The sequence below is a fragment of the Hakea prostrata genome, chromosome 5, assembly GCF_041222555.1.
Source record: "Hakea prostrata isolate BN-2017 chromosome 5, UWA_Hpros_2, whole genome shotgun sequence".
Lineage (NCBI taxonomy): Eukaryota > Viridiplantae > Streptophyta > Magnoliopsida > Proteales > Proteaceae > Hakea > Hakea prostrata.
In genome coordinates, this window is record NC_142604.1 from 59,162,164 (window position 1) to 59,189,966 (window position 27,803).

General features: G+C 36.5%; 5 protein-coding genes and 1 pseudogene across 5 annotated transcripts; all 6 read left to right on the forward strand.

Moving 5' to 3' along the window:
* The first annotated feature begins 3,427 nt into the window (after positions 1-3,427).
* Positions 3,428-4,756, forward strand: LOC149016840 (putative aspartic protease At2g35615). The gene has a single exon (XM_089156821.1). It carries the CDS (start codon positions 3,428-3,430, stop codon positions 4,754-4,756), a length of 1,329 nt encoding a protein of 442 aa, XP_089012947.1.
* A 2,792-nt stretch (positions 4,757-7,548) lies between these two features.
* On the forward strand, positions 7,549-8,952 carry LOC149016841 (aspartic proteinase CDR1-like). The gene has a single exon (XM_089156822.1). It carries the CDS (start codon positions 7,549-7,551, stop codon positions 8,950-8,952), a length of 1,404 nt encoding a protein of 467 aa, XP_089012948.1.
* A 5,315-nt stretch (positions 8,953-14,267) lies between these two features.
* Positions 14,268-15,434, forward strand: LOC149016842 (NAC domain-containing protein 30-like). Its single transcript, XM_089156823.1, has 2 exons — positions 14,268-14,427; positions 15,091-15,434. Exons 1-2 carry the CDS (start codon positions 14,268-14,270, stop codon positions 15,432-15,434), a joined length of 504 nt encoding a protein of 167 aa, XP_089012949.1.
* A 1,016-nt stretch (positions 15,435-16,450) lies between these two features.
* Positions 16,451-17,851, forward strand: LOC149016843 (putative aspartic protease At2g35615). The gene has a single exon (XM_089156824.1). The coding sequence runs from the start codon at positions 16,451-16,453 to the stop codon at positions 17,849-17,851; it is 1,401 nt and encodes a 466-aa protein (XP_089012950.1).
* Positions 17,852-23,490: 5,639 nt separating this feature from the next.
* On the forward strand, positions 23,491-24,645 carry LOC149016844 (NAC domain-containing protein 30 pseudogene; annotated as a pseudogene).
* Positions 24,646-26,183: 1,538 nt separating this feature from the next.
* On the forward strand, positions 26,184-27,587 carry LOC149016845 (putative aspartic protease At2g35615). The gene has a single exon (XM_089156825.1). The coding sequence runs from the start codon at positions 26,184-26,186 to the stop codon at positions 27,585-27,587; it is 1,404 nt and encodes a 467-aa protein (XP_089012951.1).
* Positions 27,588-27,803: the final 216 nt, after the last annotated feature.

The window sequence follows — 27,803 nt, forward strand, 5'->3', positions numbered from 1 at the left end:
AATCCACTTTAACTATAGACACCCTCATTACTCTTCTTGCAAAGTTTTCAGGCATCATCTTTGTGTGTGACGTCTTTTGATGCCACACAATGCCCTAAACGGTAGGGATGACAAGTAGCGACCATTTTGTATAACTCCACTTTGTTTCTGCATGAGGAAGATCTAGCAATAGCTAGTGGGTCCTTCAACATAAACATGCTCTCAAGGCTACTTTGGTCATCTCTTGTAGATTCTCATGTGATGCCCCGCATTTGTTATACTATTATTTTAATATTGTATTAGTATGTTCCGAATCTTGTAGATTATTTAAATAATTAGTAATGTATAAACCCTGATCCATAACCGGGTTGATATGCATTTTTGTCCATCAACCTCTTATACGATGGAATTAAGTTGAATGATGACAAGGAAAGAATCATCGCAATTTTCTAAAACCAGAGGTATAAATAATTAGATCCCAAGTGGGCCCCATGTAAGATATGCGAGTGGGCCTGCAAGCCCATAAGTTAGGCCCACTAATTATACCATGTATGTATATGTATGTATAGTATCTTTCTATCTATCTATATATTTATACACACACACACACACATATACTAGTAAAGTTCGCACGTGTGGCCATGTGTGGGGAAAGGAGTGAGATAGAAATCTTAGAAGAAAAAAATAACCAAATATGAAAGTTTTAAGGGAAAAGATGATTTATAAGCCCATTCTGCGTATTCGATCTTGCAGCTTCGGTCCCGGTTGGTGTGCACCACAGACGCCGTCATGCATCTACATCTCCTTTAGGACTTCATCTACTTCCTGATACGAAAGGCACCGTAGGAGGATGCCATCGTTTGAAACTCAAATTGATGAGCAGCATCTTAATAAAATAAAAAAAAAAAATAGAATTTATTTTTATCCCTTGAAAAGAAAACTACAAACAGAGATAGTGTTGGAGCTACAACACAGGCTTCTATAAGATTGATGAGGTTTGGATGCCTAAATTTACTTCGATACATTCACTTGAAAAAAATACAAGCAATGTCCCAAGTTGAGCAGAAGATGGAAACCAAAGGATAGACTCTTTAGAAAAATAAAAAATTGAAGCTCTTGCACATTATTCAAAACATTTTATATTTTATTGGAAAGTTCAATATATAACTCCCACTTGCATCAATGACATACTTTTGGCCAAACTGCCATCCAAGTCCAGCATTAAATGTTGAAAATAACAAACAATTTAAGGTCGTCTCTGAGTTACAAATTAAGAACAACTTGAAATAGAAGGGTATTGGATGCCTTTCTAGATCTCTTCATCAATGACATGATGCAAGATAGTAAAAAAAAAAACAACCCCCATTTGCTACATTGTTTTACATACAAGTAAATCAAAGTAACAAAACATGACAAAAATACTCAAAATCATGCACTTTACAAGAGCCAAATATCAGCTTTTAGGAACTAAGTTTTTGCATTCTCCTCTCACTTAAAAAGCTACGAATAAAGCCACATGAAGTAGCAAGAGATATAGAAGATTAACTGATTCAATGGCTTTAATAGTCAAATAAGATTAGACCTGTAAATGGATAACCGAAATCCGCCTCCTAATTCGTATTCGTATTCGTTTAGGAGCATCTGAATCCGAATTTTTTCTTACCGGAAAATATTCGAATCCGTCCGATAACTAAACGGATTCGGATTCGGATATATTTGCTAAACGGACCGCATATTATCCGGATAAAATATTATCCGGTTATGATAAAATATATTTCTTTTATTAAAACTAAAAAGTAAAAGATAAAAACTAAAAACTAAAAACTTAACACGTTTAAAATTTAAATTTCAAATCAATTTCTTTTTTAGGTAATTAATCTTCAAAAGATCATTTTCCAAAACAAAGTAACAAACACAATTACCAAAAAGAAAACATCATTCAAAGCTTGAAACATGGAAGTTGAAACGTCTCGGACACTCAACCTTCAACCGTCCTTTCTCTCAAGTCTCAACCTGTTGCGTCTTCTTCAACTTGCTGCGTCTTCTTCTGCGTCTTCTTCAACCTACCTTGTCTTCTTCAACCTTGGGAAAAGAACATAAAAAACTAGGCAAGCAACAAAAATCCAAAGGTAGAGACTACTGCAATATATATATATAAAGGCTTTAGTGAGAAAGTGGTGTTAAATTTAACATGGCAAGAAAGATTTGGGGGTTAATTTGCATAGTTATGGTAAGAAAAAAAATGTGGATAAATATATAGATATATATATATATTATATATATATATATGAGGTTTATATTTAGGAGAATGTTATATATATATATTTATTATGGATGTCCATTACCCCAAAGAGATTGTCTTCCATTGAAGATCTCTTCCTCAAGTGCAATATTGGTAAATTTAACATGGCAAGAAAGATTTGGGGGTTAATCTTCTTTCCATATAGTTCTTATTGTGTAAGAATAAATATTGTATTGGATAAATAAAAGATTAATAAAAATCGTAGATGAAGGGTTTAAATTTAGGAGAAGACTTTCTTTTCTTTTTTCTTTTTTAATGGCATATCTCATTATAAGTAATCAAAAATGTCAAAAAATATAATAAAAAATAGTTAAATAAATAGTAGACAAGAGCATACTAAACGTATTTAAAAGAAAAAGAAGGGTAACCAATGGGGGTTGGTCCAAGTGGTAAGCAACTTGGTCCACTTAAGCAAAGTTACGGTATCCAAACTTTGTGGATGTAAAAATCCCCGTTGGGAGACTCACCCACCACAGCCAGGTGTGCGACCCTGGTTGAACACCGGATTAGTCAGGCCAAAGCCTTGGAACCGGGGTTGGCAACCAAAAAAAAGAAAAAAAAAAAGAAAAAGAAGGGTACCAACGGGGTTGGTCCAAGTGGTAAGTAGCTTGGTTCCCTTAAGCAAGGTTCCGGTATGAAATCCTTGTAGCTGTATTAAAAGGATGGATATGTTTTATGTAACCATCTAGTTTACTCAAACTTACATTAAGGGTTAAATATTCCCTACAACCGTACGTGTATTCCCCAGATTATTGAGTCCCTATTGATGATTCTATAATTTGCTTTTGTTATTGGAACTTTTAAAGTTGAAAAATAGTTCTTTTGCATTAGGAATACAGGTTGATTTAAACTTCTAATCTACTTGATGTGAGTACCTATATCTTACCACCTTTAGACCTTCCACACACTTGCAGCTTAGCTTCAGACCTTACTCACACCTTCCTCAAACCTGCAGCACCAGGAACTCATTCACAACTTAATTACCGTCGTTAGACCTTCCTCAAACCTGCAACACCTTTCACATTCGTTTCTGTTTTTGTTTCTGGGGTAAACACCTCCCACATTCTCAGCATCTCCTTACAAATTAAGTTGTATATATATGAATCTTTGCAGTCATTTCACTCTCGTTTATAGTTCCTTTTGAGAATGACAACTTCCTTTCAAGTGTATGAACTCTTCATCATCTCATCCTTCACCTTCTTCATCTCCTTGCCCTGCTTATCCATCGACACCATTACAACAAACACTAAACACCCTCGATTTGCCATTGATCTCATCCACCGTGATTCTCCACTTTCTCCACTCTATAATCCTGAAATCAGTTTTTGGGACAACGCTGAGAGGTTATATGAAAACTCAGTTGCACGCTATAACTATTTAAATTCCGAAAGAAGTGACCTATACAGATCTGCTGTTGTTCATGAGGAGTTTCTTTACTTCGCGAAACTCACCATTGGCACCCCTGCAGTTAATGTCTTTGCGATAATTGATATAGCTAGCTCACTATTTTGGATTCAATGCAGACCATGCTTAAATTGCGATCGACATCTGGGACCATTTTACTATCGTACCCAATCAACTACTTTTGCCAACATAACCTGCAACTCATCCAATTGTTCATCACTTCCTCATAGGAGTTGTGATAACCGTAACATGTGTGTTTACCATATTTCATATGCTGATAACAGTTATAGCTATGGGCTTCTTGGTACTGAAGTTCTATCATTTCAAGACTCAGAAGGAGAGGTCATGACCAGGGTCGAGACTGTGATCTTTGGTTGTGGAGTTAACAATATTAATAGAGCTCGTCTCCCGTTTAGTGGAATACTAGGCCTTGCTGCAACTGAATTGTCACTGGTTGAACAGTTTGCTTCCTTGTCAGAACCAAAATTCTCATATTGCTTTGCCAACTCAAGTGATCCAGATGCCAAAGGTAATCTAGTCATCGGTGAAGATGCAAATATCAGTGGCCCAACTACTCGTTTCTTGTTTGATAATTTTTACAGAATCTCTCTTGTTGACATAAAACTCGGGTCACAGAGTCTTGATCTTTCTCAATGGGAGACTGGTCCGTTTGGGCTCATGATCTTAGATGCCGGCACTATATACTCATTTCTGGGACCAGGAATACATAAGAAGCTGGCAGATGCTATTTCCCAGACAATCAAAAGCTTCAAGGTCGAACCAATTCAGCCCAGAAGAGAAGGGGAGTTGTGCTACAGAGGAAGTATTCAGAAGGATTTAAATGGATTTCCGGCTGTGACAATTCGTTTTGCAGGAAATGCTGACCTGGTTTTAGAGACATGGGGTACCTTCATCCAAGAGCAAGAGAACGTATTCTGTCTGGGTTTCCTCCCAACCAGTGATGATAGAAAGAACAAGATAATGGGCAGCATGGCCCAACAGTTCCACAATTTTGGGTTTAACCTTGACACAAGGGAAGTGTCGATCACCCGTTCCAGTTGCATTTATTAAGAAACATTTTGCCTTTCGGGCAGAGTTGTTTTTGTATAAACAACTTCTTGAAATAGGGATGTTTTTGTTTAAGAGGCAAACAAAAAGCATATAATGAATTTGGTGGAAGATACTGTTTAATAACAAAGCGGGGATGTTCATGACCAAACAATGGATGCATGCTGGTTCACTGGTTTGGTGGAAGATACTGTTTAATACTTCTTGTAAGATTCTCTATTCATTTTCTTTACATTTATAAGCTTAAGCAGATCCATGGAGGATCTATATCTCTTTAGGCCACCAAAGTGGCTACCTCTTCACCCATCAAAGTATTTTCATTCTCTAGTCACAAGGTCATGTACTCCTCAAATATGCTATCATTGTCTCAGGTCCAATATTTCCCTTCTAACTCTAGCCACAATGCCTAACCATCTAGGTACTTAAGGTATCAAGACTTACATGGATAGTGTTCGTCAGTATGATGTCTTTTATATGATTTCAATCTTGCATTTATCAAATTTTACATTTGATCATTTAAAATGCATGAATAATGATAATCCACAAACAAAGAAATCCATTGGATTACTTAGTCATAACCAAATCTTACAACACCTGCATATAAATCAGTCATGCATATAATAATCAGAAGCAAAATCCAACAAATACTAAATAAAATATTATTGTATAATTCATTTGCATCAAACGACAAATAAAATTTTAAGTGACTCATGATAGTTAAAAAATTGCATTACAATTGTACATAACATGAATTGAGTTATAATACTCACAATGTATCAGTTTTTTCTTGTCTTTTAAATCGGATACCCTCCTCTACAAAATTACTGCTTCACCCTACATCACCAAAAATGTCGAATAAATAATTTATTTATAAAAAAACTCATGTATAAATCACAGTAAAAGGCCAATTTATAATGTATAAAACAAAACCCACTCTTGATCGGTTGGATTCCATACGTACTAGTAAATTCATCAGCCGTTTTGAGCATTTTCTGGTTGGTTTTTTGGGTTTTCTCACCAACATATGAATTATAGGTTTTTAGTACTTGTCGACACATAACAAAGAAGTTATGGTTGATTTAGTATAGAAGGGTCAGAGTGTCAAAAAGACAGAAAAGGAGGGCATTTGAGTCATTTGAAGGCTAAGTTGCCTATCTCATCATCACTTAATATATAGTGATTTTATTAACAAATTGGTAATTTTGTTGTTACATTTTAAACAAGTGGGTATATAGTGTGGTTACTAGAAAACTTGTCATTATTAATGTTTTTGGTCAAGTCGATGGGTGTATTGGAAAAATCACATTATGATTAGACCTGTAAATGGATAGTCATCGAAATTCTCTTCTGAATTTGCATTCGTATTCGTTTAAGGGTGTTCATATTTGAAAATTTTCTTACCCGAAAATATTTGTATCCATCAGCTAAGCAACCAGATTCAGATTTGGACAATTGCTTATTGAATCGTATAATATCCGGATAAAGAATTATCCATATTGAGTAAAGTATTCAACATTTTTTTTCTTTAAAAAAGGATGATAATCGGATTCGAAAACCGGTAATTGGATAATTGAAAATTATCTTGTTAAAGTAAAGTATTAAATACTTTTCTCTAGAAAATGGGTTAATAATCGGATTCAGAAACTAGTAATTGGATAATTGAAAATCGAAAAAAAAAAAAAAATGACAATCACCAATCAATAATCGGATAGTTTATCGAATTGGATTATTATCGGATATCCGATAAAATTCTAGATTCAAATTTGGATGCCTCCTCTAAATTTCTGGCGGATTCGGATAGCGATTTTTCTAATCGGATTCGGATACATGTGTATCCGAGCCGGATCCGATCCGTTTACAAGTCTAACTATGATTATCAACATATCATTAATAATAAAAAAGGATATAATAGAACTATAATTATTCTTTTTTTTTAAACGTCTGATTTTATATATATGAGGGTGAGGGCTATTACATTTACCACTTCAAACCTTACCCTCTTCAGTAAGATACATTAATTGGTCCATCACTACAAACTGGGCAATTCTTTGATAGAAAGATTCTTTAATATTGCAACAAATATTCTTCATATGCCAATTCTTTAATATTGCAACAAGTGCTCATCTATGGAGCAATTTCATCGATTTGAGAAGAGTATTTAGAATTTTGGTTAGCCTTATGTCCTGTACGTGTATTTCCCAGATTATTGATGATTTCTATTCTTCCTGTAACCCAATCATGCATAATTGGTTTTGTCTCAATGCTTAATTTCACAAATTTCTTTTCATTGCATTTAGTAAGAAATGTTAGTGTTTTCATGAGTTCGTTCAGAACCTCTCTACTCAAAATTTTATCTTACAGTCTACTGATAATAAGTGGACTTAGGTACATGTATTAATTAAAGATAGGTTGTGAAACATATAGTTGGATGGAGGGTAGGAGATGGGTGGAGGAAATCCAAATCGTGTTCTCAATTCCTTTGCTTTTGTTTAGCTTGATGATTACAGGTTGATGTAAACTTCTAAGAGATGTGAGCAGCTACGCACTTACCACCTTTAGACTTTCTTCACACCTACAACTCACCAGCAGAACTTATTCTCACCTTCCTCAAACCTGCATCACCAAGGCCTTATTCACACCTTAAATGCCATCATTATTATACCACCTTCAAACCTGCAACACCTTCCACATTCACAGCATCGAGTCTTACAAATGAATTTGTATATATAGATGAAATCTTTGCTGTCATTTCCACTCTAATTCACTTTCATCGTTCACTACAGTTCTTTTCGAGGATGGCAACTTCCTTCCAAGTTTATGAATTAGTCATCATCTCATCCTTCACCCTATTGTTCATCTCCTTACCCTGCTTATCCATCGACACCAATATTGCAACAAACCCTAAGCACCCTCGATTAGCAATTGAACTCATCCACCGCGACTCTCCACTTTCTCCACTCTATAATCCTCAAACCACTTTCTGGGACAGAGCTGAGAAGTCATATGAAATCTCAATTGCCCGCTACGACTATTTAACCTCCAAAAGAAGGGATAGATACCGAGCTGAAGGTATTCCTTTTGGGTTTCAATTCATTGCAAAACTCAACGTTGGTACACCACCGGTTGATGTCTTCGTGGTTATCGACACCGGTAGCGATCTCTCATGGATCCAATGCGACCCCTGCGACCATTGTTATCCACAGACAAATCCAATCTATGATCACACCAAGTCAATAACTTTTGCAAATGTAAATTGCAACTCTATGTATTGCGAAAGACAGCATATACCTACGGTTTGTATTATGGACCTGTGTTTTTATAGAGTCAATTATGCAGGTACGAATACTTTCACCGAGGGCATTCTTGGCCACGAGTTCATATTGTTCAGCAACTCCAATAATGGAATCAAAACCACAATGATCAGGGACTCCAATAATAATAATAATGGAATGAAAGCCGCTCTCAGGGATGTAGTCATTGGTTGTGGTCTTAACAACAGTCTTCCGGGGAATCATCAGGTGGTTGGTGGAATACTAGGCCTTGCTGCTAATAATGACCTCTCACTGATTGTCCAGCTTACACCTTCCAATGCAAAACCACGATTCTCTGTTTGCCTGGGCAATGTAAGTGATCCTTCTTCCAAAGGCAATCTGATCATTGGTGAAGATGCACATATAGCTGGCTTCACTACTCCCTTCACATTCTCTGAACATTATCGAGTCCAAGTCGTTGACATTCAAGTGGATTCACAAAGTCTTGATCTTCCTCCATCGTATTATGGTCAACCTGATGGAAGTGTGATCCTTGATACGGGTGCCCTATACTCGTTTATTCCAGGAAATGCATTTTATACGCTTGCAAATGTTATACATCAGAAACAGCTGGAAAGATTCAATAACCCACTGAATTCCTATGGGGCAGGGCACGTATGCTACAACGGAACCATTGGCAAAAACTTGAATGGCTTTCCAACTATGACTATTAGTTTTAAAGGACGTGCCAAGCTAGTTTTAGACGAATGGAGTATTTTCGTTCAATTGCCACAGAAGGAGCCAGTGTTTTGCTTAGCTTTCACCATCCCACCCCGTGGTCGCAATGACCCAAGTATTATTGGTACCTTGGCTCAACAGTATTACAATTTTGGGTTTGATTTTGCTACAGAACAATTGTCTATCATCCATTCTGATTGTATTCACTGAGACAAACATTTGACCTCTTAGCTTTGCCTTCCCTGTTTCTCTATCATGTTTTTTTTATGTATATATATATTTGAATAGTGCTGGCTGGGTTGAAATTGTCTGGGGTTCCCATCTTTCGATTCTTTTGCCCTGCTAATTTGATTTTCCATTGATAATAAAGTTAAGGCAAATGGAATCTGTTTGCATTCAAAGGTTAAGACGTAGGAGAGGGATAGAAGCTTGTAGGTGAGCATACTAGGACGGATTTTGAGTCAAAACAAAACAAAAATAGTGATGAATCCTTTAATGTTACACTTAATTAAATAACCCTAATTTCATTCAAATTAACTCTATAACTTTTTCATTCATAAGCTCTTCCTTCTTTAGGATAGAAAATGACTCTTTAAAGGTTTTCAAGGATAATAGAAATGGCTACATTTGGCTTTCTCAAAACACCCTTGCCTATTCAATTCGTTAGATCTTTAACTCATTTAAGAAGATGTTTGAAATTGTAGTTATCATTCATAAACACAATAATAATTAATAGAATAATCTAATAATTACTATTATTTGAGCACAAACTCAAAGGACATGGTTGTATTTCTCTTTTCCAAAATACCTTGCCTATTCAATTCATTAGATGTTTAAATCATTTAAGAATGATGTCCAAAATTGAGCCGAACCACCTGAGGCACCACCACCTTGAAGAAGACAATGTCGTTGAGATCAAAACTATTAAGGCTTCTGGGAAAAATTTGAAGAAAAATAGGAAATGGAACTATCCACCTACCATTGAAAAAAAAAAAAAAAAAAAAGGGAGGAAATGGAACTATAATTATTCTTTTTTGAAATGGGCAAATTTGATATATGAGGGAGATGGCTATTATGTATAGTACTAGGAGTCGAACTCTGACCTTTTCATTGAGAGACATTGGTCGATCACTAATACCAACTGAACAATTCTTTGATGATCAAAAGTATAATTATTCTTAGTCTCTTTATACAAATATTGTTTGATATGCCATGCATGCACAGACGATATTAGTTCTTACACCTTTCAACTAATTCTACAAAATAGAGCTGGGTTATTGCGTTACCAATTAAGGGTTAAATGTTTTGCAACAAATGTCCATTTTTTTTTTTTTGGTAGAACACGAATGTCCATTTGGCTATGGAGAAATTTCATTAATTGGAGGAGTATTTAGAATTTCTCTCAGCTTTATGCCCTACAACTCTACTTGTTTTCCCCAGATTATTGAGTCCCTATTGATGATTTCTATAATTTGCTTTTGTTATTGGAACTTTTAACACTGAAAAGTAGTTCTTTTGCACTATGAGTACAGGTTGATGTAAACTTCTATTCTATTTAATGTGAGTACCTATATCTTACTACCTTTAGACCTTCCACTCACTTGTAGCTTAGCTGCAGATCTTATTCACACCTTCCTCACAGCACCATGCAGGACCTTATTCATGAGAGAGAGAGAGAGAGAGAGAGAGTTTCGGATGTTTCACTATTCTAAAGAGTTGTGTACATGACTTCTTTATACAGAAATAGAGTCATTGTTCATCAGTGTTCTAGAACTCTTGTAGTTGTGATATTCTAGATACCCTGAGTTACAATGTTTGGATTTACATGAAAATAGGTGTTTTAGATTACATAAAATATTGACTAGGATTTTGTAGCAATTATAATTATAATATATATCAAACTCTTCTTTGGGTTGACTAGAGTCTTTGTGAGTATCAATTGTAGAGTCCTTCTTAGATGTAGTGGCCAGTATTTGATCAGCTGTGGGACTCCTAGCAGCTTTGGAACTCATGGAAGTAACCCTAGCCGCAAAATCTTGAGATGGAGTGGCGGCTAGGGTTTTAGTTGATTTTGCAGAAATATCCCGAATACGCCCTGCAAACTCAAGGGAGGTGAAGTGACCTTGAGGTTGGCTAGCAAGGTGCTGAAACATGGAGTAGATAGCGGCTTGGTGACGATGTCAGTTAGTTGATCCGTAGTAGATAATAAATGAACGTGAATATCTCCTTTGGCAACTTTATCACAAACAAAGTAGAAGTCAATCTCCACATGTTTGGTCCGAGTATGAAAGACAGGATTTGCAGTCAGATAGATTGCTCTAATATTATCACACCAGAGGACAGGAGCAATACTTAGAAATATATGAAGTTCTTGAAGGAGAGCTTGTAGCCAAGTGAGCTTAGCAACAACATTAGCAAGAGCTCGATATTTAAACTATATACTGGAGCGAGCAGCAGTGGATTGCATGAAAGAATGTGAACAGGTAGATGATCCAAACTTGAACCCTAATCTTAATATATGATAACTAGAAAGAATGTGAACAGGTAGAAAATCCCAATTTCGCGTTTCTGATAATAAAACAACCATCCTTAATTTCATCCAAACACTACGTTTCTATGATCAAACTGTTCAACATCCAATTAGGCTGACACTTGCATGAAACAAACAGATCCAACCCTTAGAGGCTTCGATGTTACTGATCATCTTTTCTTTATCTTCTTCCTTGTCCAGTTGTGGTCCATGTTTGGCTTTCTTAATTGGATTGTCTGTTTGTAGATAAATGAGCTGATATAGAATGATTACGTGGATTTGATTGATTAGGAAATAAGGGCTTTGATTATTTGAGTGGGGAAGAAACAAACAGAACCAACCCTTAGAAATGCTTTCGGTATCTTGGGTTTTGTCCTACATTGAAGGGAAAACATTCTCTCCCACCTGCAAACCGACTTAACCCTAAAAAATAGGAAAGTGATATGGTTGAATATGACCCAGTTTCTAATCAAATCCAATGATCTGTTCTTTTATCTAGTTGAACTGAATCGACTTGGATCAACTTAGATTCAGATTTACTGTAAAAACTGTAGCTGATTTGAAGTTCTAAAACCCAGATCTTGCTACAAGTGTAGATAGGAATTGAAATGGCAAGCCAAATTTTCACGGTTAGGGTTCTGATCTCACTACTACCGTCAGCATTGTGGCTATATCTGCAGAAAACATAAAACACTTCGTAATCTTTCATACGAAGAAAACGGCTAAGGTTGTCCTGGTACCAAACGTGATTCTAACCCCATTTTAATGTATTTATTTGAAAAGGAAAACCTTGAAGTGCTTCTAAAGTAAGATAATACTGATAAATCACTTTCGGTACCCTTCCCTAAGCTGCACTTATTTCTCTCATATAAGAAAGGGACGACTAGGGATCTGTAATATTTTATAACTTTCTGAAAGACTTACGTATCTGTAATTGGTTACCCAAAAAAACAGTGAAGAAGAACAGCTTTATTGTATTTTGGAGCATTTTTAAAATAGTGTTTGGATTTTTATTTGCTCTGCTACCAATAGTGGTGATCGCGTCAAATAATCAAAATAAGAGTGAACGGTTAAGAATCAAATGGCACGATTTACTTTGTAAATATTATTTTTTATTATTACATTTTAAGGATTTAAATTTACTAATTTACAAAAAGAGACTCCTCATTTGACTCTCAAATCCCAAGCAAAGACCAAGAAATGGGTGAAAGCAGTTTTTCATCAGCTTGGTATTCTCCCACTTTCTCAAAATGTTAGTCTCACTGAACAAACATCTTTATAAAATCAACTCTGCGGATTGTAACCTGAGTAAGATCTGAATTTGTGTAGAACACTATTGTGTAGTTCATGGATAACCTAACTGGCCCCACCAATCGATCAACCCGAGTCCAAAAACAGACTGGTCAAACATACCATGTGAAGACACGGACTCACGTCTGGTCCAATTTTGACTTCCTTCTAGATGTGTAACATGTGTCATAACATCACATCAAATGATTAAAATTCATTTATAAAAACCTGAGAGCCCTCTTGCTCAATCTATCTAAATGTCTGTTCATGCATTTTCCAAGTGTTACTGATTTGATAAAAACCTGAGCGTATATACATGGACTAGATCTAAACAAGGAAGTGAATGATAAGGTTCTTAGATCTAAACCAGGAATAGCTAACTAAGGGAAGTAAAACATTACGTAAAGTAACATGTGGGGGACTGGATGAGTTCCAATTGTAATCTCACTTGATAGGCAGGAATCTGGGTTGGTGGTGAGGTTGACATATGGCAAATTAAGGGCGGCGCACCAGAGAACTACAGAAGAGAAAGAACTAAGCTGGATAAGCCAATCAAGGAAAGGTATCTGGGTTGTGTGGGCAAATCTTGAGGCAAAATGTATTGGTGGAGGGTGGCGTGAAAATCTGGTGTCACACCGTCCAAATAACTCCCTTTCATCTCTACCACCCCACGCGCAATCGATGACCACCTTCCTTGCTTCCTCTATGTCTCTTCTTTATATCTCATCTCCTCTGTCCCTTGATACCACAGCAGTTCATAAGACAACAGTGCAGAACAGATATACACACCACAGTACCTCTCTCTCTTTCTCTCTTTCTCAGAGGCAAGTTGAAGAGCACAGCAAATTCACATTTCTGGTTAGTACTCTCGAAACATAATCTCGTGTTGTTTTAGTTTGATTCAATGTTGACAACTCTGGCTTAATCTTCCTTTTCATTAAAAACTAAATTCGATTAACATGAAAATCTTTCATCTCATATTGAAGAACCATGACTTGTGTCAAGGGATTAGAAATAAGCCTTTTTTGGAATTGCGATGGCAGTGAGATGGATATACTCCGGTCACCATTGAGTGAAACTGTATACCATTCATGGCGGTTGTGGGGATGGAATGCCCACCGCCATGGGCTTAGAGTCAAATTATGTTTGTGCTTCTTTGCAACATACGTACTTCGGCCAAGTTCATGTAAGATGTAACCAAAGCAAAGTCTTAGGTAGTGGACACTTATGTTGCTTGATGGGTCATATTTCTCATATGGAGCCAGTGATCTTTGAATCTTGCTTAAGGGACTCATGTTGCAATCGTCATGAAACCATTATAATCAGAATTTAGTTCTTCATAGGAGTTCAAGAAAAGGGTTTTAATGAGAATTAACTTTTTTTATAGAATAATGAGAATTAACTTGATAAGATAAAGAATCTCTCTGTACTTGTGCAAAAAAATGTTTACAGTAACTAGAAATGTTTCATTAGCATGCATGGAAGCACTAAATGTCAAACGTGATGATTATTGTCATTAACAAAATTGACATTGCAACCGTCCAATCTAGAGACCTTCTAGAGTATTTCTATGGATTGGGACACTTAAAAAGAGTACAAATAGGTGAAGGGAACTCCTAAATAGGGTTTCTTCAAACCCCCCCCCCCTTTCCTCTCTTTCTTTCTCTCATTGTATACTTTGATTAATCTCAGGTAAACATCTCCAATGGAAGTAGAATCATGTGTCCCACCAGGTTTCAGATTCCACCCAACAGAAGAAGAGCTTGTGGGTTACTATCTCAAGAGAAAGCTGAACTCCCAGAAGATTGAAATAGATGTCATCTCTGAAATTGATCTCTACGGGATGGAGCCATGGGACATCCAAGGTATAATCAACCGAAAAAAAAAAAGAACTTGAATAGAAAAGCCTAAAAGTATTTTGTTTTAACATATATATATGGTAGGAAGTTGGATCCGACCCATCCTTAAACAGATAGCCATGAAAAATAGCTAGGATCCATGATTGAGTTCATATTGTTATGTGTGACATGAATTCTTGTACCTGGTTTTGAAAGATGAGTCACAATATATATAGTTTCGTGGATGACTCGAATGACCCGTTTTTCAGAAATCAGATAGGAGCAGGGGTTTGTGCCGACCTGTTACCCAATTAAACTCTAAAAATAAATACCTTACACTCTCTCTCATAGAGTTAGTGTGAAAGTTGGGATTTTAGTGAGTTCGGTGAGAATTTTGATTGGAGTGAGATCTTCATTATAATCTTCTTATAGATATAATGAGAGTTCTTTTTCTTCGCCCATGGACATAGAAATTTAAATTGGTGTTTGAATCACGTTAAAACTCTATATTATTTTGATTTTTTTTTTCATTTATGTTTGTGAATTTATTATTATTATTATTTTTTTTTTTATGTTCACTTTAACACATATAAGTCTCTTCATTTGGATGTTCGCATCTAATGTCAGATTATTGTTTTCACCTTCCACGTGAAACCCCAATAATAAAAGATGTTTGATTGGATCTTGTAGATAGATGCAAGCTAGGCTATGAGGAAAAGAATGAGTGGTACTTCTTCAGTCACAGAGATAAGAAATACCCAACTGGAACCAGGACCAATAGAGCAACGGCAGCCGGATTCTGGAAGGCAACCGGGAGAGACAAGGCAGTGCTCTCTAACAACAGAACTATAGGGATGAGGAAGACCTTAGTGTACTACGAAGGCCGTGCACCCAATGGAAAGAAAACTGACTGGATCATGCATGAATATCGGCTCCAAACATCTGAAGAGTACCTTAGTGTGATTACTAGAAAACTTGTCATTATTAATGTTTTTGGTCAAGTCGATAGGTGTATGGGAAAAATCACATTATGATTAGACCTGTAAATGGATAGTCGAAATTCTCCTATGAATTCGCATTCGTATTTGTTTAAGGGTGTTTATATTCGAAAATTTTTCTTACCCAAAAATATTTGTATCCATCAGCTAAGCAACCAGATTCAGATTTGGATAATTGTTTATTGAATTGTATAATATCTGGATAAAAAATTATCCAGATAGAGTAAAGTACTCAATATTTTTTTTCTTTAAAAAATGATGATAATCGAATTCAAAATCCGGTAATTGGATTATCGAATAATTGAAAATTATCCGGTTAGAGTAAAGGATTAAATACTTTTCTCTAGAAAATGGATTAAATACTTTTCTCTAGAAAATTATCCGGTTAGAGTAAAGGATTAAATACTTTTCATCGATTTGATTAGAGTATTTAGAATTTTGGTTAGCCTTATGCCCTGTACGTGTATTTCCCAGATTATTGATGATTTCTATTCTTCATGTAACCCAAACATGCATAATTGGTTTTGTCTCAATGGTTAATTTCACAATTTTCTTTTCATTGGATTTAGCAAGAAATGTGGGTGTTTTCATGACTTTAGAACCTCTGTACTCAAAATTTTAACTCACAGTCTACCTGATAATAAGTGAACTTAAGTACCTGTATTAATTAAAGATAGGTTGTGAAACATACAGGTGGATGGAGGGTAGGAGATGGGTGGAGGAAATCCAAATCGTGTTCTCAATTCCTTTGCTTTTGTTTAGCTTGATGATTACAGGTTGATGTAAACTCCTAAGAGATGTGAGCAGCTACGCCTTACCACCTCTAGACTTTCTTCACTCCTACAACTCACCAGCAGACCTTATTCTCACCTTCCTCAAACCTGCATCACCAAGGCCTTATTCACACTTTAAATGCCATCGTTATTCAAACCTGCAACACCTCCACATTCACAGCATCGAGTCTTACAAATGAATTTGTATATATAGATGAAATCTTTGCTGTCATTTCCACTCCAATTCACTTTCATCGTTCACTACAGTTCTTTTCGAGAATGGCAACTTCCTTCCAAGTTTATGAATTAGTCATCATATCATCCTTCACCCTATTGTTCATCTCCTTACCCTGCTTATCCATCGACACCAATATTGCAACAAATCCTAAGCACCCTCGATTAGCAATTGAACTCATCCACCGCGACTCTCCACTTTCTCCACTCTATAATCCTCAAAACACTTTCTGGGACAGAGCTGAGAAGTCATATGAAATCTCAATTGCCCGCTACGACTATTTAACCTCCAAAAGAAGGGATGGATACCGAGCTGATACGATTCCTTTTGAGTTTCAATTCATTGCAAAACTCAACGTTGGTACACCACCGGTTGATGTCTTCGTGGTTATCGACACCGGTAGCGAGCTCTTATGGATCCAATGCGACCCCTGCAACCATTGTTATCCACAGACAAATCCAATCTATGATAGCACCAAGTCAATAACGTTTGCAAACGTAAAATGCAACTCTATATATTGCAAAGGACAGCTTGCATATACGTTTTGTGTTAGGGACCTGTGTTTTTATAGAGTCAAATATGTGAGTAAGAATACTTTCAGCGATGGCATTCTTGGCCACGAGTTCATATTGTTCAGCAACTCCAATAATGGAATCAAAACCACAATGATCAGGGACTCCAATAATAATAATGGAATGAAAGCCGCTCTCAGGGATGTAGTCATTGGTTGTGGTTTTAACAACAGTCTTTCGGGGAATGATCAGGTGATTGGTGGAATACTAGGCCTTGCTGCTAATGACCTGTCACTGGTTGCCCAGCTTACACCTTCTAATGCAAAACCACGATTCTCTGTTTGCATGGGTAATGCAAGTGATCCTTCTTCCAAAGGCAATCTGATCATTGGTGAAGATGCACATATAGCTGGCTTCACTACTCCCTTCACATTCTCTGACTATTATCGAGTCCAAGTGGTTGACATTCAAGTGGGTTCACAAAGCCTTGATCTTCCCCCATCGGAATATGGTCAACCTGATGGAAGTGTGATCCTAGATACTGGTACCATATTCTCGTTTATTCCAAGAATTGCGTTTGATAAGCTTGCAGTCGTTATACATCAGAAACTGCTGGAAAGATTCAATACCCCACTGAATTACTTTAACCGCGCGGCAGGGCACCTATGCTACAACGGAAGCATTGGCAAAGACTTGAATGGCTTTCCAACTATGACTATTAGTTTTAAAGGACGTGCCAAGCTAGTTTTAGACAAATGGAGTATTTTCGTTCAACCACCGAAGGAGCCAGATTTTTGCTTAGCTTTCGCCACCGCACACGGTGGTCGCAATGACCCAAGTATTATTGGTACCTTGGCTCAACAGTATTACAATTTTGGGTTTGATTTTGCTACAGAACAATTGTCTATCATCCATTCTGATTGTATTCACTGAGACAAATTACATTTGACCTCTTAGCTTTGCCTTCCCTGTTTCTCTATCATGTTTTTTTATGTATATATATTTGAATAGTGCTGGCTGGGTTGAATTTGTCTGGGGTTCCCATCTTTCGATTCTTTCGCCCTGCTAATTTGATTTTCCATTGATAATAAAGTTAAGACAAATGGAATCTGTTTGCATTCAAAGGGTAAGACGTAGAAGGGGATAGAAGCTTGTAGGTGAGCATACTAGGACGGGTTTTGAGTCAAAACAAAACAAAAATAGTGATGAATCCTTTAATGTTACAGTTAATTAAATAACCCTAATTTCATTCAAATTAACTCTATAACTTTTTCATTCATAAGCTCTTCCTTCTTTAGGATAGAAAATGACTCTTTAAAGGTTTTCAAGGATAATAGAAATGGCTACATTTTGGCTTTCTCAAAACACCCTTGTCTATTCAATTCGTTAGATCTTTAACTCATTTAAGAAGATGTTTGAAATTGTAGTTATCATTCATAAACACAATAATAATTAATAGAATAATCTAATAATTACAATTATTTGAGCACAAACTCAAAGGACATGGTTGTATTTCTCTTTTCCAAAATACCTTGCCAATTCAATTCATTAGATGTTTAAATCATTTAAGAATGATGTCCAAAATTGAGCCGAACCACCTGAGGCACCACCACCTGAGGCACCACCACCTTGAAGAAGACAATGTCGTTGAGATCAAAACTATCAAGGCTTCTGGGAAAAATTTGAAGAAAAATAGGAAATGGAACTATCCACCTACCATTGAAAAAAAAAAAAAGGGAGAAAATGGAACTATAATTATTCTTTTTTGAAATGGGCAAATTTGATATATGAGGGAGATGGCTATTATGTATAGTACTAGGAGTCGAACTCTGACCTTTTCATTGAGAGACATTGGTCGATCACTAATACCAACTGAACAATTCTTTGATGATCAAAAGTATAATTATTCTTAGTCTCTTTATACAAATATTGTTTGATATGCCATGCATGCACAGACGATATTAGTTCTTACACCTTTCAACTAATTCTACAAAATAGAGCTGGGTTATTGCGTTACCAATTAAGGGTTAAATGTTTTGCAACAAATGTCCATTTTTTTTTTTTTTTTTTTTTTTTTTTTGGTAGAACACGAATGTCCATTTGGCTATGGAGAAATTTCATTAATTGGAGGAGTATTTAGAATTTCTCTCAGCTTTATGCCCTACAACTCTACTTGTTTTCCCAGATTATTGAGTCCCTATTGATGATTTCTATAATTTGCTTTTGTTATTGGAACTTTTAACACTGAAAAGTAGTTCTTTTGCACTATGAGTACAAGGTTGATGTAAACTTCTATTCTATTTAATGTGAGTACCTATATCTTACTACCTTTAGACCTTCCACTCACTTGTAGCTTAGCTGCAGATCTTATTCACACCTTCCTCACAACACCATGCAGACCTTATTCATGAGAGAGAGAGAGAGAGAGAGTTTCGGATGTTTCACTATTCTAAGAGTTGTGTACATGACTTCTTTATACGAAATAGAGTCATTGTTCATCGGTGTTCTAGAACTCTTGTAGTTGTGATATTCTAGATACCCTGAGTTACAATGTTTGGATTTACATGAAAATAGGTGTTTTAGATTACATAAAATATTGACTAGGATTTTGTAGCAATTATAATTATAATATATATCAAACTCTTCTTTGGGTTGACTAGAGTCTTTGTGAGTATCAATTGTAGAGTCCTTCTTAGATGTAGTGGCCGGTATTTGATCAGTTTGGGGACTCCTAGCAGCTTTGGAACTCATGGAAGTAACCCTAGCCGCAAAATCTTGAGATGGAGTGGCGGCTAGGGTTTTAGTTGATTTTTCAGAAATATCCCGAATACGCCCTGCAAACTCAAGGGAGGTGAAGTGACCTTGAGGTTGGCTAGCAAGGTGCTGAAACATGGAGTAGATAGCGGCTTGGTGACGATGTCAGTTAGTTGATCCGTAGTAGATAATAAATGAACGTGAATATCTCCTTTGGCAACTTTATCACAAACAAAGTAGAAGTCAATCTCCACATGTTTGGTCCGAGTATGAAAGACAGGATTTGCAATCAGATAGATTGCTCTAATATTATCACACCGGAGGACATGAGCAACACTTAGAAATATATGAAGTTCTTGAAGGAGAGCTTGTAGCCAAGTGAGCTTAGCAACAACATTAGCAAGAGCTCGATATTTAAACTATATACTTGGAGCGAGCAACAACATGGATTGCATGAAAGAACGTGAACAGGTAGATGATCCAAACTTGAACCCTAATCTTAATATATGATAACTAGAAAGAATGTGAACAGGTAGAAAATCCCAATTTCGCGTTTCGATAATAAAACAACCATCCTTAATTTCATCCAAACACTACGTTTCTATGATCAAACTGTTCAACATCCAATTAGGCTGACACTTGCATGAAACAAACAGATCCAACCCTTAGAGGCTTCGATGTGACTGATCATCTTTTCTTTATCTTCTTCCTTGTCCAGTTGTGGTCCATGTTTGGCTTTCTTAATTGGATTGTCTGTTTGTAGATAAATGAGCTGATATAGAATGATTACGTGGATTTGATTGATTAGGAAATAAGGGCTTTGATTATTTGAGTGGGGAAGAAACAAACAGAACCAACCCTTAGAAATGCTTTCGGTATCTTGGGTTTTGTCCTACATTGAAGGGAAAACATTCTCTCCCACCTGCAAACCGACTTAACCCTAAAAAATAGGAAAGTGATATGGTTGAATATGACCCAATTTCTAATCAAATCCAATGATCTGTTCTTTTATCTAGTTGAACTGAATCGACTTGGATCAACTTAGATTCAGATTTACTCGTAAAAACTGTAGCTGATTTGAAGTTCCAAAACCCGGATCTTGCTACAAGTGTAGATAGGAATTGAAATGGCAAGCCAAATTTTCACGGTTAGGGTTCCGATCTCACTACTACCGTCAGCATTGTGGCTATATCTGCAGAAAACATAAAACACTTCGTAATCTTTCATACGAAGAAAACGGCTAAGGTTGTCTTGGTACCAAACGTGATTCTAACCCCAATTTAATGTATTTATTTGAAAAGGGAAACCTTGAAGTGCTTCTAAAGTAAGATAATACTGATAAATCACTTTCGGTACCCTTCCCTAAGCTGCACTTATTTCTCTCATATAAGAAAGGGACGACTGCGGATCTGTAATATTTTATAACTTTCGAAAGACTTACGTATCTCGTAATTGGTTACCCAAAAAAAGCAGTGAAGAGGAACAGCTTTCTTGTATTTTGGAGCATTTTTAAAATAGTGTTTGGAACTTTGGATTTTTATTTGCTCTACTACCAATAGTGGTGATCGCGCCAAATAATCAAAATAAGAGTGAACGGTTAATAATCAAATGGCACGATTTACTTTGTAAATATTATTTTTTATTTTTACATTTTAAGGATTTAAATTTACTAATTTACAAAAACAGACCCATCATTTGACTCCCAAATCCCAAACAAAGACCAAGAAATGGGTGAAAGCAGAATTTCGTCCGGCTTGGTATTCTCCCACTTTCTCAAAATGTCAGTCTCACTGAACAAACATCTTTATAAAATCAACTCTGAGGATCGTAACGAGAGTAAGATCTGAATTTGTGTAGAACACTATTGTGTAGTTCATCGATAACCTAACTAGCCCCACCAACCGATCAAACCCAAGTCCAAAAACGGATCGGTCAGACATACCATGTGAAGACACAGACTCATATCTAGTCCATTTTTGACTTTCTTGTAGATGTGTGACATGTGTCATAACATCACATCAATTTAAAATTTATTTATATGTCACATCAATCAATTCTTTGATGTGATTTATAAATGGATTTCAACTATTTGATGTGATGTCGAAACACATGTCACACATCTACAAATAAATGATGAACAAGTACTTTGACCTAGGAAATAGACATGATAAACTTCTATGAAGACACTCGTATTCAATTGTAGAACGACAACACGCATATGATGGCTAAGAGACTAAGACATCAATTATTACTTATAATCCTCATATGCCCTATACCGAAACACCATCTACGCCCTCGGTGAAGAGTACCTTTCGTGGTGGATCACCGCAGACACAATGATTTGATGAGACCCTCTTGCTCAATCTATCTAAATGTCTGTCATGCATTTTCCAAGTGTTACTGATTTGATAAAAACCTGAGCGTATATACATGGACTAGATCTAAACAAGGAAGTGAATGATAAGGTTCTTAGATCTAAACCAGGAATAGCTAACTAAGGGAAGTAAAACATTACGTAAAGTAACATGTAGGGGACTGGATGAGTTCCAATTGTAATCTTACTTGATTGGCAGGAATCTGGGTTGGTGGTGAGGTTGACATATGGCAAAGGGCGGCGCACCAGACACAGAACTACAGAAGAGAAAGAACTAAGCTGGATAAGCCAATCAAGGAAAGGTATCTGGGTTGTGTGGGCAAATCTTGAGACAAAATGTATTGGTGGAGGGTGGCGTGAAAATCTGGTGTCACACCGTCCAAATAACTCCCTTTCATCTCTACCACCCCACGCGCAATCGATGACCACCTTCCTTGCTTCCTCTATGTCTCTTCTTTATATCTCACCTCCTCTGTCCCTTGATACCACAGCAGTTCATAAGACAACAGTGCAGAACAGATATACACACCACAGTACCTCTCTCTCTTTCTCTCTTTCTCAGAGGCAAGTTGAAGAGCACAGCAAATTCACATTTCTGGTTAGTACTCTCGAAACATAATCTCGTGTTGTTTTAGTTTGATTCAATGTTGACAACTCTGGCTTAATCTTCCTTTTCATTAAAAACTAAATTCGATTAACATGAAAATCTTTCATCTCATATTGAAGAACCATGACTTGTGTCAAGGGATTAGAAATAAGCCTTTTTTGGAATTGCGATGGCAGTGAGATGGATATACTCCGGTCACCATTGAGTGAAACTGTATACCATCCATGGCGGTTGTGGGATGGAATGCCCACCGCCATGGGCTTAGAGTCAAATTATGTTTGTGCTTCTTTGCAACATACGTACTTCGGCCAAGTTCATGTAAGATGTAACCAAAGCAAAGTCTTAGGTAGTGGACACTTATGTTGCTTGATGGGTCATATTTCTCATATGGAGCCAGTGATCTTTGAATCTTGCTTAAGGGACTCATGTTGCAATCGTCATGAAACCATTATAATCAGAATTTAGTTCTTCATAGGAGTTCAAGAAAAGGGTTTTAATGAGAATTAACTTTTTTTGATAGAATAATGAGAATTAACTTGATAAGATAAAGAATCTCTCTGTACTTGTGCAAAAAAATGTTTACAGTAACTAGAAATGTTTCATTAGCATGCATGGAAGCACTAAATGTCAAACGTGATGATTATTGTCATTAACAAAATTGACATTGCAACCGTCCAATCTAGAGACCTTCTAGAGTATTTCTATGGATTGGGACACTTAAAAAGAGTACAACTAGGTGAAGGGAACTCCTAAATAGGGTTTCTTCAAACACCCCCCCCCCCCTTCCTCTCTTTCTTTCTCTCATTGTATACTTTGATTCTCAGGTAAACATCTCCAATGGAAGTAGAATCATGTGTCCCACCAGGTTTCAGATTCCACCCAACAGAAGAAGAGCTTGTGGGTTACTATCTCAAGAGAAAGCTGAACTCCCAGAAGATTGAAATAGATGTCATCTCTGAAATTGATCTCTACCGGATAGAGCCATGGGACATTCAAGGTATGATCAACCGAAAAAAAGAAAGAAAAAGAACTTGAATAGAAAAGCCTAAAACTATTTCTTTTAACATATACATGTTAGGAAGTTGGATCCGACCCATCCTTAAACAGTTATCCATAAAAATAGCTAGGATCGATGATTGAATTCATATTGTTATGTATGACATGAATTCTTGTACCCGGTTTTGAAAGATGAGTCACACCAATATAGTTTCGTGAATGACTCGAATGACCCATTTTTCAGAAATCAAATAGGAGCAGGGGTTTGTGCCGACCTGTTACCCAATTAAACTCTAAAAATATATACCTTACACTCTCTCATAGAGTTAGTGTGAAAGTTGGGATTTTAGTGAGTTCGGTGAGAATTTTGATTGGTGTGAGATCTTCATTATAATCTTCTTATAGATATAATGAGAGTTCTTTTTCTTCGCCCATGGACATAGAAATTTGAATTGGTGTGTGAATCACGTTAAAACTCTATATTATTTTGTTGTTTTTTTTCATTTCTGTTTGTGAATTTATTATTATTATTAAATTTTTTTTTTTAATATTCACTTTAACACATATAAGTCTCTTCATCTAATGTCAGATTATTGTTTTCACCTTCCACGTGAAACCCCAATAATAAAAGATGTTTGATTGGATCTTGTAGATAGATGCAAGCTAGGCTATGAGGAAAATAATGAGTGGTATTTCTTCAGTCACAGAGATAAGAAATACCCAACTGGAACCAGGACCAATAGAGCAACGGCAGCCGGATTCTGGAAGGCAACCGGGAGAGACAAGGCAGTGCTCTCTAACAACAGAACTATAGGGATGAGGAAGACCTTAGTGTACTACGAAGGCCGTGCACCCAATGGAAAGAAAACTGACTGGATCATGCATGAATATCGGCTCCAAACATCTGAAGAGTACCTTAGTGTGATTACTAGAAAACTTGTCATTATTAATGTTTTTGGTCAAGTCGATGGGTGCATGGGAAAAATCACATTATGATTAGACCTGTAAATAGATAATCGAAATTCTCCGATGAATTCGCATTCGTATTTGTTTAAGGGTGTTTATATTCGAAAATTTTTCTTACCCAAAAATATTTGTATCCATCAGCTAAGCAACCAGATTCAGATTTGGATAATTGTTTATTGAATTGTATAATATCTGGATAAAAAATTATCCAGATAGAGTAAAGTACTCAATATTTTTTTTCTTTAAAAAAGGATGATAATCGAATTCAAAATCCGGTAATTGGATTATCGAATAATTGAAAATTATCCGGTTAGAGTAAATGATTAAATACTTTTCTCTAGAAAATGGGTTAATAATCGGATTCAAAAACTGGTAATTGGATAATCGAAAATCGAAAATAAATAAAAAAATGACAATCACCAATATATAATCGGATAGTTTATCGAATCGGATTATTATCGGATATCTGATAAAATTATGGATTCAAATTTGGATGCCTCCTCTAAATTTCTGGCGGATTTTCGGATAGCGATTTTGCTAATCGGATTCGGATTCGGATATAGGTGTATCCGAGCCGGATCCGATCCGTTACCGGGTCTAACTATGATTATCAACCTATCATTAATATTTAATAATAAAAAAGGGATAAAATAGGACTATAATTATTCTTTTTTTTTTTAACATGTGATTTTATATATATATATATATATATATATATATATATATATATATATGAGGGTGAGGGTTTACCACTTCAAACCTTACCCTCTTCAGTAAGATACATTAATTGGTCCATCACTACAAACTGGGCAATTCTTTGATAGAAAGAATATAACTATAACTATTCTTAGTCGATCTCTCGTACAAATATTCTTTAATAAGCCAATTCTTTAATATTGCAACAAGTGAATCTATGGAGCATTTTCATCGATTTGATTAGAGTATTTAGAATTTTGGTTAGCCTTATGCCCTGTACGTGTATTTCCCAGATTATTGATGATTTCTATTCTTCATGTAACCCAAACATGCATAATTGGTTTTGTCTCAATGGTTAATTTCACAATTTTCTTTTCATTGGATTTAGCAAGAAATGTGGGTGTTTTCATGACTTCAGAACCTCTGTACTCAAAATTTTAACTCACAGTCTACCTGATAATAAGTGAACTTAAGTACCTGTATTAATTAAAGATAGGTTGTGAAACATACAGGTGGATGGAGGGTAGGAGATGGGTGGAGGAAATCCAAATCGTGTTCTCAATTCCTTTGCTTTTGTTTAGCTTGATGATTACATGTTGATGTAAACTCCTAAGAGATGTGAGCAGCTACGCCTTACCACCTCTAGACTTTCTTCACTCCTACAACTCACCAGCAGACCTTATTCTCACCTTCCTCAAACCTGCATCACCAAGGCCTTATTCACACTTTAAATGCCATCGTTATTCAAACCTGCAACACCTTCCACATTCACAGCATCGAGTCTTACAAATGAATTTGTATATATAGATGAAATCTTTGCTGTCATTTCCACTCTAATTCACTTTCATCGTTCACTACAGTTCTTTTCGAGAATGGCAACTTCCTTCCAAGTTTATGAATTAGTCATCATCTCATCCTTCACCCTAGTGTTCATCTCCTTACCCTGCTTATCCATCGACACCAATATTAATACAACAAATCCTAAGCACCCTCGATTAGCAATTGAACTCATCCACCGCGACTCTCCACTCTCTCCACTCTATAATCCTCAAAACACTTTCTGGGACAGAGCTGAGAAGTCATATGAAATCTCAATTGCCCGCTACGACTATTTAACCTCCAAAAGAAGGGATGGATACCGAGCTGATACGATTCCTTTTGAGTTTCAATTCATTGCAAAACTCAACGTTGGTACACCACCGGTTGATGTCTTCGTGCTTATCGACACCGGTAGCGAGCTCTTATGGATCCAATGCTACCCCTGCAACCATTGTTATCCACAGACAAATCCAATCTATGATAGCACCAAGTCAATAACGTTTGCAAACGTAAAATGCAACTCTATATATTGCAAAGGACAGCTTGCATATACGTTTTGTGTTAGGGACCTGTGTTTTTATAGAGTCAAATATGTGAGTAAGAATACTTTCAGCGATGGCATTCTTGGCCACGAGTTCATATTGTTCAGCAACTCCAATAATGGAATGAAAACCACAATGATCAGGGACTCCAATAATAATAATGGAATGAAAGCCGCTCTCAGGGATGTAGTCATTGGTTGTGGTTTTAACAACAGTCTTTCGGGGAATGATCAGGTGATTGGTGGAATACTAGGCCTTGCTGCTAATGACCTGTCACTGGTTGCCCAGCTTACACCTTCCAATGCAAAACCACGATTCTTTGTTTGCCTGGGCAATGTAAGTGATCCTTCTTCCAAAGGCAGTCTGATCATTGGTGAAGATGCACATATAGCTGGCTTCACTACTCCCTTCACATTCTCTGACTATTATCGAGTCCAAGTGGTTGACATTCAAGTGGGTTCACAAAGCCTTGATCTTCCCCCATCGGAATATGGTCAACCTGATGGAAGTGTGATCCTAGATACTGGTACCATATTCTCGTTTATTCCAAGAATTGCGTTTGATAAGCTTGCAGTCGTTATACATCAGAAACTGCTGGAAAGATTCAATACCCCACTGAATTACTTTAACCGCGCGGCAGGGCACCTATGCTACAACGGAAGCATTGGCAAAGACTTGAATGGCTTTCCAACTATGACTATTAGTTTTAAAGGACGTGCCAAGCTAGTTTTAGACAAATGGAGTATTTTCGTTCAACCACCGAAGGAGCCAGATTTTTGCTTAGCTTTCGCCACCGCACACGGTGGTCGCAATGACCCAAGTATTATTGGTACCTTGGCTCAACAGTATTACAATTTTGGGTTTGATTTTGCTACAGAACAATTGTCTATCATCCATTCTGATTGTATTCACTGAGACAAATTACATTTGACCTCTTAGCTTTGCCTTCCCTGTTTCTCTATCATGTTTTTTTATGTATATATATTTGAATAGTGCTGGCTGGGTTGAATTTGTCTGGGGTTCCCATCTTTCGATTCTTTCGCCCTGCTAATTTGATTTTCCATTGATAATAAAGTTAAGACAAATGGAATCTGTTTGCATTCAAAGGGTAAGACGTAGAAGGGGATAGAA

What these genes read in the sequence shown, in the direction of transcription:
- LOC149016840 (XM_089156821.1), top strand. Translation starts at nt 3,428, where the DNA reads ATGACAACTTCCTTTCAAGTGTATGAACTCTTCATCATCTCATCCTTC.
- LOC149016841 (XM_089156822.1), top strand. Translation starts at nt 7,549, where the DNA reads ATGGCAACTTCCTTCCAAGTTTATGAATTAGTCATCATCTCATCCTTC.
- LOC149016842 (XM_089156823.1), top strand. Translation starts at nt 14,268, where the DNA reads ATGGAAGTAGAATCATGTGTCCCACCAGGTTTCAGATTCCACCCAACA. An exon ending in GGAGCCATGGGACATCCAAG is followed by an intron (nt 14,428 to 15,090) that starts GTATAATCAACC and finishes TGGATCTTGTAG; the next exon opens with ATAGATGCAAGCTAGGCTAT.
- LOC149016843 (XM_089156824.1), top strand. Translation starts at nt 16,451, where the DNA reads ATGGCAACTTCCTTCCAAGTTTATGAATTAGTCATCATATCATCCTTC.
- LOC149016845 (XM_089156825.1), top strand. Translation starts at nt 26,184, where the DNA reads ATGGCAACTTCCTTCCAAGTTTATGAATTAGTCATCATCTCATCCTTC.